The sequence below is a fragment of the Carcharodon carcharias genome, chromosome 7, assembly GCF_017639515.1.
Source record: "Carcharodon carcharias isolate sCarCar2 chromosome 7, sCarCar2.pri, whole genome shotgun sequence".
NCBI classification, from domain to species: Eukaryota; Metazoa; Chordata; class Chondrichthyes; order Lamniformes; family Lamnidae; genus Carcharodon; species Carcharodon carcharias.
The window spans coordinates 84841641-84851945 of NC_054473.1; the positions used below are offsets into that span (position 1 = coordinate 84841641).

General features: G+C 59.3%; 1 protein-coding gene across 4 annotated transcripts in view; it reads right to left on the reverse strand.

The window, feature by feature from the left end:
* Positions 1-9823, reverse strand: part of LOC121280378 (E3 ubiquitin-protein ligase RNF123) — a 420925-nt gene extending 411102 nt beyond the window's left edge. For all 4 annotated transcript variants that reach the window (XM_041192326.1, XM_041192324.1, XM_041192325.1 and 1 more), the window contains exons 1-2: positions 9707-9823; positions 3780-3891 (exon numbers count right to left, since the gene is read on the reverse strand). In XM_041192326.1, coding sequence (XP_041048260.1) covers positions 3780-3861 — 82 coding nt within the window. In that variant the 5' untranslated portion in view covers positions 3862-3891; positions 9707-9823. The remainder of the gene's footprint in view (positions 1-3779; positions 3892-9706) is intronic.
* Positions 9824-10305: the final 482 nt, after the last annotated feature.

Below are 10305 nucleotides of genomic sequence, written 5' to 3' on the forward strand. Positions count from 1 at the left end.
ATAATTAGCCAAGTTAATAGTGTTACTGCCTCCTCTTCACCACGGACGTCTAATGCCTCCACACCTCCATCCCCCACCGGGATGGTCTGAGGTCTCTCCGCTTCTTCCTCAAACAGAGGCCCGAACAATCCACATCCACTACCACTCTCCTGCATCCGGCTGAACTTGTTCTCTCACTGAACAATTTCTCCTTAAACCCCTCTCACTTCCTCCAAATAAAAGGTGTGGCTATGGGTACCCGCATGGGCCCCAGTTATGCCTGTCTCTTTATGGGGGTATGTGGAACATTCCTTGTTCCAGTCCTACTCAGGCCCCCTCCCACAACTCTTTCTCCGGTACATCGATGACTGCTTCAGTGCCGCTTCATGCTCTCGTCTGGACCTGGAAAAATTTATTAATTTTGCTTCCAATTTCCACCCCTCCATCATTTTCACATGGTCCATAACTGACACTTCCCTTCCCTTCCTTGACTTCTCTGTCTCAATTTCTGGTGATAGACTGTTCACCAATATCCATTACAAGCCTACCGACTCCCACAGCTACCTCGACTACAACTCCTCACACCTCGCTTCCTGTAAGGACTCCATCCCATTCTCTCAGTTCCTTCGCCTCCGTCGCATCTGTTCTGATGGTGCCACTTTCCACATCAGTTCCTCTGAGGTTTTCAACCCACAGTGATTGACAGGGCCCTCAACCTTGCCCGGCCCATTTCCCGCGCATCCACCCTCACAACTTCCTCTCCTGCCCAGAACCATGATAGGATCCCCCTTGTCCTCACTTATCACCTGACAAGCCTCCGCATTCAAAGGGTCATCCTCCGCCAACTCCAGCATGATGCCACCACCAAACACATCTTCCCTTCACCCCCCCAGCGGCATTCCGCAGGGATCGTTCCCTCCAGGACAACCTAGTCCACTCCTCCATCACCCCCTACACCTCAACCCCTTCCCATGGCACTTTCCTATGCAACCGCAGAAGGTGCAACACCTGCCCCTTTATTTCCCCCCTCTTCACCATCCAAGGGCCCAAACACTCCTTTCAAGTGAAGCAGCATTTTACTTGCACTTCCCTCAATTTAATCTACTGCATTCGCTGCTCCCAATGCAGTCTCCTCTACATTGGAGAGACCAAACGCAGACTGGGTGACCGCTTTGCGGAACATACAAGATCCTGAGGGGACTTGACAGGCTGGATGCGGAAAGGATGTTCCCCTTGCAGGAGAATCCAGAACTAGGGGTCACTCATTTAGGACAGATGAGGAAAAATTTTATCTCAGAGGGTTGTGAAACTTTGGAATTCTCTTCCTCAAAAGGTGGTTGAGGCTGGGTCCTTGAATATCTTTAAGGCAGAGTTGGATAGATTCTTGATGAGCAAGGGGGTGAAAGGTTATCGGGGGCACACAGCAATATGAAGTTAAAATCAGATCAACCATGATCTTTTTGAACGGCTGAGTGGGCTTGAGGGGCTGAATGGCCTCCTCCTGCTCCTAATTCAAATGTTCAATTTCATGTACTCAAGCCAAAAAGCGCTGGGAAGTCCTAAACTGCCTGGGAGCAGTTGAGCAACAACCAGCAGCCCAGAATCAAAGCTGACACTATCGCTTCACAACTCCTAAAAAACTCAAAAGATATCAGCCAGTAGGGAAGATAAGCAGACAGCAGAAACAGCCCTGTTTCAGTCTCTCAAGACTGTGCCAGAGCTGACTTCTCAAGCCCTTAAATACAAAAGGAAGTGGACAGTGCCCTGATGATAACCAAGTCAGGCAAAGCAGGGGACAATGAAATTTACTCAGAATTCCCAAAGAAAATCAGGTCATATGGACTGAAGGGGCTAGCAAATCTGTTTACCAACATCCATTATACAGGTATCAATCCAAGATAGTGATCACTGCCAAACCAGGGAAACAATTTGCTGACCCAATCAGCTACCACCCTATCCCCCTGCTCAGTAAAATACTGGAACTGTCATTGGAAAGTCTCCTGCTAAATAGACTCAATCCCAACTTGGAATCTGCAATGCCCCACAATAGGCAGGCTTTTGCACAGGCCGCAACTGCTCCAAGCAGGTCCTGACACTGACCTTGCATATTAAGGTCGGTTTCCAGAAAGACCCGAAGACAGGAACCATCTTTGTTGACTTAACCCAAGCCTATGATAGTGTGTGGTGCACAGGCACACTGCTGAAACACTCCAAGATCATCTGCTGCCTGAAAACCCTACAACTAATCAACTTCATGATCAGCAACAGTTGTGTGCGCACCTTGGAAATCAAATCAGCCGTCTACACATAACCATCAACAGGCTTCCAGAGATATCAGTCCTCGCACTGGCCCTCTTCAATATATATTCCAGTGACCTCCTTCCCACAAAGTCACAGCTCTTCACACACACTGACGATTTGGACCTGGCTTTCTTGGCTAAAGAGCTCCAGGACATTAAGAAAACACTCACTGAAGATCTATGCTCTTTGGAAGCATATTTCAAAAAATGGAGACTCTGACCAAATGCTGCCAAGACTATTGTTTCAGCCTTCCCCCGAATAACTCAAAGGTCAGGGAAGAACTTCATGTCCAGTTCTGTGGCCGAACACTCGCCCATGACCCAATGTCAAAATATCTTGGCATCACTCGTGACCGTACATTGAGCCTTCCAGAACGCAGGAGCCAAGGTCAAGATGAGTGAATCTCATGTGAAAACTGGCAGGTACCACCTGGGGCAGCAGAGCCAACTACGCACTGCTTCACTCGCCCTGGTCTGCCTAACAGCAGAGTACTGCTGTCAACCTGGCTCAGGAGCTGCGCACAAACGTGGAAGACATCCACTTCCAGAAAGTCATCAGGATTCTTTCTGGGATGTTAAGGCCAACACAATGTGAGTGACTGCCTGTGAGTGTACATATTGAATCTCCTGTTGTTCACAGGGAACAAAGACCACCATCGGGTGACAACTAACAGAGCCTCAAAAAAAAAAACCCACGCACTTGCCTGAAATCCTGTGGCCCCTACTGGAACGCAGTCCACATCCTACAAACTGATGACAGCTCCATCTCTCAATTGCACACCCCCTGGTGACTGCAAACATCACCAACCATAATATGGTAACTAACCCGAGTGGTGACGTCCCAGGTTTCAACCTTTTATGGAAAATCTGGAAAACTCTCAACCTCTTGAGGATAGCCCAGGGAAGATGTGACCAGCTGCGCCACATGTGGAACATGAGGAACAGCTCAAATTGTGACAGTGGCCATCCAGGTCACACCATCGCCCCCATACTGAACTCCTGCCCAGAGAGATCCATTCCTGGTGGCATCACAACCATTCACACTGAGTCAGCTGAAGCTGTTGGCTGGATCGCAAAGCTTGACATCAAACTATAACTGCTTCCCCTGCCAAAAAACATACTGTACTCACAATCTAGATTATGTGGGATTTGAATGCATGATCTTTGCTCACAGAGAAGAGGGAGTTTGCACTCAGTCAGGGGCTGACACCAATTAGGTTTTGGTCATACGGAAACGCAAACACAACTCCCATGAATTCCACCAAGCCAGCTGAACTATAATGAGTTGTGCAGCTTCACAGGACATAGCTGTCATCCAGGCAGCAGCCATCTGATTGTTCAAATCTCCATTCCTTCAGGTTATTTTAAAACTTTCACAACATAAGATATTTTTCTTTTCAAGCTATAAATATTAATAAAGGTGGGATATTCATACACATATTCCAATTAGCATCACTCAGGCTGTTTCAACCTTCTACACTGTCAGTGATACGAACATACCTGTGACCTTTGGTTTTTCTGTGTCAGAGGTCAGTCGATAACTTCTCCTGGAGTAGGATGTGCTGGTGCCTTTAGATGTCATTTTCCACTTCGGTGTCTCTATAGCTCAAATCTGTGAGATAAAATTTTACATAAGCAACAGCTTCAATATTCCCACTCCATGTACTGAGATAGGTGCAGTCATCTAGTACAGCATGAGCTTAGCATGTCGCTGAGGAAGATGTTGATGTGAACAACAAGTGCAAGGCGACTATTTCAAAGGTCCACACACCTTTGACCTGCTGCACAGTAAATGGGGGTACTGAGGACTAAAAATCCGTTGAAAAGAGAATTGGCAAAACCAGAAGTGAAAACAACACAGCGAGTGAAAGCAAAGAATATCTGAGAATTAGTCCATTGCTAAATTAGCAAGAGAAGAATTGTAGGAACTGAATTTCTGTGATTGCTTCAGTTTAATGTGAAGGCTACTCCAAATTCAGCTGGGGTGAGGGAGCTCAAAAGAATCCAATTCTTTAGGACTTAACAGCCAATGATACCCTGTTCTTGCAAAGAACCAAAACATGAAAGAAAATGCACAATGGAAAGGGGTCAGTCTCTCTCTCTCTCCCCCACCCCTCCCAGAATCCCCCTCTCTTCCACACTCCCCAGGTCTCCTCCTGTCCCACCCCACCCTCCACCCACACCTTCATGTCTACCTACCCACTGAATCGCCACCCCCTCAGGTCTCCATCTTGCCCCCCTCCAATCCCCCCGGTCTCCCTCTTGCTCTCCCCAGGTCAAACCCTCTTGCCGCCCCCCCAGGTCAAACCCTCTTGTCCCCCTAGTCTCCCTCTTGTCCTCCTCCAACCTCGCCCAGATCACGCTCTTGTCCCCCTCCAATCTCTCTCTTGCCCCCCGACCCCCCCCCCCCTCTCCTTACCCGCCTCTTGCGCTGCACCCAACACCTTCCAAGTCTCCCTTTTGGGACCCTGTAAGTCTCCCTCTTGGCCCCCCTCCATGCACCCCCACCCCCTTCCCCAGGTTTACATCTTGCCCCCCTCCAAGCCCACCCTCCTAACACCCTCTGACCACCCCCCAGGGCTCAATCTTGCTCCCCTCCTACCCTACCACCCAGTCTCCCTCTTGCCCCTTCCAGTACCCCACCCAATCTCCCTCTTGCCTCCCCCCCTCCATGCCCCCTCACCTGGTCTCGCTCTTGCTCCCCTCCACTCCAACCCCACCAGCCACCCTCTTGCCCCCTTCACAAGCCCCCACACCAGTTTCCCCCTTGCCCCACCAAACACCCCCACCCTGTCTCCATCTTGGCCCCTCTCCGTCTCCCTCTTGCCCCCTTCACTGAGTCGTCCGCCCCAGTTTCCCTCTTGCCCCCTTCAGATAATCCCCGGTCTCCCTCCTGCCCCCCTCCACATCCCCCACTTGGTCTCTCTCTCTTGCCCCCCTCCACTCCAACCACCCCCCAGTTGCCCTCTTGTCTCCTAGACACAGGCCCCCTCCCCAGACTCCCTGTTATCCCGGTCTCCCTCTTGCTCCCCACCACCGACACGGTCTCTATCGTACCCTCCTCCACATCCCCCCAACCCGGTCTCCCTCTTGCGCCCTATCCACACCCCCGACCCAGTCTCCATTTTGCCCTCCCTCCATTAAGTCACCCTCGTGCCCCCTTCACACAACCAAACAACTGCCGCCCTCCCCCCACCCGCACCCTGGTCTCCCTCTTGCTCCCTTCAACAAATGTCCCCCCCCAACCCCCGGTCTCCCTCTTGCCACCCCCTCCACGCCCCCCATCTCCCCCTTGTCCCCCTCCGCACACCACATCTCCCTCTTGCCCCCTTCACACAACCAACCCACTGCTGCCCTCCCCCAACCTGCACCCTGGTCTCCCTCTTGCTCCCTTCTACAAATACCCCCTCCCCAACCCCCGGTCCCCGTCTTGCCGACCCCTCCGCACCACCCCATCTCCCTCTTGCCCCCCTCCGCACCACCCCATCTCCCTCTTGCCCCCCTCCGCACCACCCCAGCTCCCTTGCGCCCCCTCCGCACCACCCCATCTCCCTCTTGCCCCCCTCCATCTCCCTCTTGCCCCCCTCCGCACCACCCCATCTCCCTCTTGCCCCCCTCCGCACCACCCCAGCTCCCTCTTGCCCCCCTCCGCACCACCCCATCTCCCTCTTGCCCCCCTCCGCACCACCCCATCTCCCTCTTGCCCCCCTCCGCACCACCCCATCTCCCTCTTGCCCCCCTCCGCACCACCCCATCTCCCTCTTGCCCCCCTCCGCACCACCCCATCTCCCTCTTGCCCCCCTCCGCACCACCCCATCTCCCTCTTGCCCCCCTCTGCACCACCCCATCTCCCTCTTGCCCCCCTCCGCACCACCCCATCTCCCTCTTGCCCCCCTCCGCACCACCCCATCTCCCTCTTGCCCCCCTCCGCACCACCCCATCTCCCTCTTGCCCCCCCTCCGCACCACCCCATCTCCCTCTTGCCCCCCTCCGCAACACCCGATCTCCCTCTTGCCCCCTCCGCACCCATCTCCTTCTTGCCCCCCTCCGCACCCCCCATCTCCCTCTTGCCCCCCTCCGCACCCCCCATCTCCCTCTTGCCCCCCTCCGCACCCCCCATCTCCCTCTTGCCCCCCTCCGCAACCCCCACATCTCCCTCTTGCCCCCCTCCGCACCCCCCCATCTCCCTCTTGCCCCCCTCCGCACCCCCCATCTCCCTCTTTCCCGCCTCCGCACCCCCCATCTCCCTCTTTCCCGCCTCCGCACCCCCCATCTCCCTCTTTCCCGTCTCCGCACCCCCCATCTCCCTCTTGCCCCCTCCGCACCCCCCATCTCCCTCTTGCCCCCTCCGCACCCCCCATCTCCCTCTTGCCCCCTCCGCACCCCCCATCTCCCTCTTGCCCCCTCCGCACCCCCCATCTCCCTCTTGCCCCCTCCGCACCCCCCATCTCCCTCTTGCCCCCTCCGCACCCCCCATCTCCCTCTTGCCCCCTCCGCACCCCCCATCTCCCTCTTGCCCCCTCCGCACCCCCCATCTCCCTCTTGCCCCCTCCGCACCCCCCATCTCCCTCTTGCCCCCTCCGCACCCCCCATCTCCCTCTTGCCCCCTCCGCACCCCCCCATCTCCCTCTTGCCCCCTCCGCACCCCCCATCTCCCTCTTGCCCCCTCCGCACCCCCATCTCCCTCTTGCCCCCTCCGCACCCCCCATCTCCCTCTTGCCCCCTCCGCACCCCCCATCTCCCTCTTGCCCCCTCCGCACCCCCCATCTCCCTCTTGCCCCCTCCGCACCCCCCATCTCCCTCTTGCCCCCTCCGCACCCCCCCATCTCCCTCTTTCCCGCCTCCGCACCCCCCCATCTCCCTCTTGCCCCCTCCGCACCCATCTCCCTCTTGCCCCCTCCGCACCCCCCATCTCCCTCTTGCCCCCTCCGCACCCCCCATCTCCCTCTTGCCCCCTCCGCACCCCCCATCTCCCTCTTGCCCCCTCCGCGCCCCCCATCTCCCTCTTGCCCCCTCCGCGCCCCCCATCTCCCTCTTGCCCCCTCCGCGCCCCCCATCTCCCTCTTGCCCCCTCCGCGCCCCCCATCTCCCTCTTGCCCCCTCCGCGCCCCCCCATCTCCCTCTTGCCCCCTCCGCGCCCCCCCATCTCCCTCTTGACCCCTCCGCGCCCCCCCATCTCCCTCTTGACCCCTCCGCGCCCCCCCATCTCCCTCTTGACCCCTCCGCATCCCCCCATCTCCCTCTTGACCCCTCCGCATCCCCCCCATCTCCCTCCTGCCCCCTCCGCACCCCCCCCATCTCCCTCTTGCCCCCTCCGCATCCCCCCATCTCCCTCTTGCCCCCTCCGCACCCCCCCATCTCCCTCTTGCCCCCTCCGCACCCCCCTTCTCCCTCTTGCCCCCTCCGCACCCCCCATCTCCCTCTTGCCCCCTCCGCACCTCCCATCTCCCTCTTGCCCTCCCATCTCCCTCTTGCCCTCCCATCTCCCTCTTGCCCACCCATCTCCCTCTTGCCCCCTCCGCACCCATCTCCCTCTTGCCCCCTCCGCACCCATCTCCCTCTTGCCCCCTCCGCACCCATCTCCCTCTTGCCCCCATCTCCCTCTTGCCCCCTCCGCACCCATCTCCCTCTTGCCCCCTCCGCACCCATCTCCCTCTTGCCCCCTCCGCACCCATCTCCCTCTTGCCCCCTCCGCACCCCCCATCTCCCTCTTGCCCCCTCCGCACCCCCCATCTCCCTCTTGCCCCCTCCGCACCCCCCATCTCCCTCTTGCCCCCTCCGCACCCCCATCTCCCTCTTGCCCCCTCCGCACCCCCCATCTCCCTCTTGCCCCCCTCCGCACCCCCCATCTCCCTCTTGCCCTCCCATCTTCCTCTTGCCCTCCCATCTCCCTCTTGCCCTCCCATCTCCCTCTTGCCCTCCCATCTCCCTCTTGCCCACCCATCTCCCTCTTGCCCACCCATCTCCCTCTTGCCCCCTCCGCACCCATCTCCCTCTTGCCCCCTCCGCACCCATCTCCCTCTTGCCCCCTCCGCACCCATCTCCCTCTTGCCCCCTCCGCACCCATCTCCCTCTTGCCCCCTCCGCACCCATCTCCCTCTTGCCCCCTCCGCACCCATCTCCCTCTTGCCCCCTCCGCACCCATCTCCCTCTTGCCCCCATCTCCCTCTTGCCCCCTCCGCACCCCCCATCTCCCTCTTGCCCCCTCCGCACCCCCCATCTCCCTCTTGCCCCCTCCGCACCCCCCATCTCCCTCTTGCCCCCTCCGCAACCCCCATCTCCCTCTTGCCCTCCCATCTCCCTCTTGCCCTCCCATCTCCCTCTTGCCCTCCCATCTCCCTCTTGCCCTCCCATCTCCCTCTTGCCCTCCCATCTCCCTCTTGCCCCCTCCGCTCCCCCCATCTCCCTCTTGCCCCCTCCGCACCCCCCATCTCCCTCTTGCCCCCTCCGCACCCCCCATCTCCCTCTTGCCCCCTCCGCACCCCCCATCTCCCTCTTGCCCCCTCCGCACCCCCCATCTCCCTCTTGCCCCCCCATCTCCCTCTTGCCCCCCCATCTCCCTCTTGCCCCCCCATCTCCCTCTTGCCCCCCCCATCTCCCTCTTGCCCTCCCATCTCCCTCTTGCCCTCCCATCTCCCTCTTGCCCTCCCATCTCCCTCTTGCCCTCCCATCTCCCTCTTGCCCTCCCATCTCCCTCTTGCCCTCCCATCTCCCTCTTGCCCCCTCCGCTCCCATCTCCCTCTTGCCCCCTCCGCACCCATCTCCCTCTTGCCCCCTCCGCACCCATCTCCCTCTTGCCCCCTCCGCACCCATCTCCCTCTTGCCCCCTCCGCACCCATCTCCCTCTTGCCCCCTCCGCACCCCCCATCTCCCTCTTGCCCCCTCCGCAACCACCATCTCCCTCTTGCCCCTTCCGCAACCACCATCTCCCTCTTGCCCCCTCCGCAACCACCATCTCCCTCTTGCCCCCTCCGCAACCACCATCTCCCTCTTGCCCCCTCCGCAACCGCCATCTCCCTCTTGCCCCCTCCGCAACCGCCATCTCCCTCTTGCCCCCTCCGCAACCGCCATCTCCCTCTTGCCCCCTCCGCAACCGCCATCTCCCTCTTGCCCCCTCCGCACCCTCCCATCTCCCTCTTGCCCCCTCCACACCCCCCATCTCCCTCTTGCCCCCTCCGCACCCCCCACCCCGGTTTGCCTCTTGCACCCTCCAAACCCTCAATCTCCCTCTCCTACCATCTCCTCCGGCCAGGTCTCCCTTCACCTCTCTACTCCACCCTCCCCAGGTGTCCCTCTACCTCCCCCGCTCCCCGACTCTCCCACTCCACCCCCGCGCGGCTCTCTCACTCTCTCTCCCCAAGCAGCCCTTCCACTCGCTCCAGGTCTCTCCCTTTCTCTCTCTCTGGGATCCCCGGGCCCTCACTCACCGGGTCGGTAATGCTCCTGCCGCTCTCGATTCCGGCCAGCTTGGATTCCCCCCGCCCTCGTTCCCCTCTCTTCCCGCGGCCTCCTCCAACTCACGGCGCCGCCGCCATCTTCACCCGGGATTCAAAACCCGCCCCGAAACCGCCGCACGCATGCGCGCCCTCAGGCCGGGCCTCAAATCCCGCCGACACACCTTCCCTTCCCCTAACCCCTCCTCCAAAACCCCGCCCCCTCCAATCTCCCCTCCCTCAAACCCCGCCCCCGCCCATCCCCAACTCAAACCCGCCCCCGCCCCACCCCCTCCCTCCAACCCCGCCCCCTCAGCCACCCCCACCCTCAAGCCCTGCCCCCTAAACCCCGCCCCCTCCCTCAAACCGCACCCTCCCCCCCACACCCACCCTCAAACCCCACCCTCTCCCTAAAAACCCCACCCCCACACTCAAGCCCCGCCCTTACCCTCAAACCCCACCCCCTCAAACCCCATTCGCTCTCCCACCCTCAAAACCTCCCCTCCCACAAAAATCATCCCCCACCCTCAAGCCCTGACCCCTCCCCCACCCTCAAACCCCACTCATCCCCCACCTCAAGCCCCGCCCCCTCC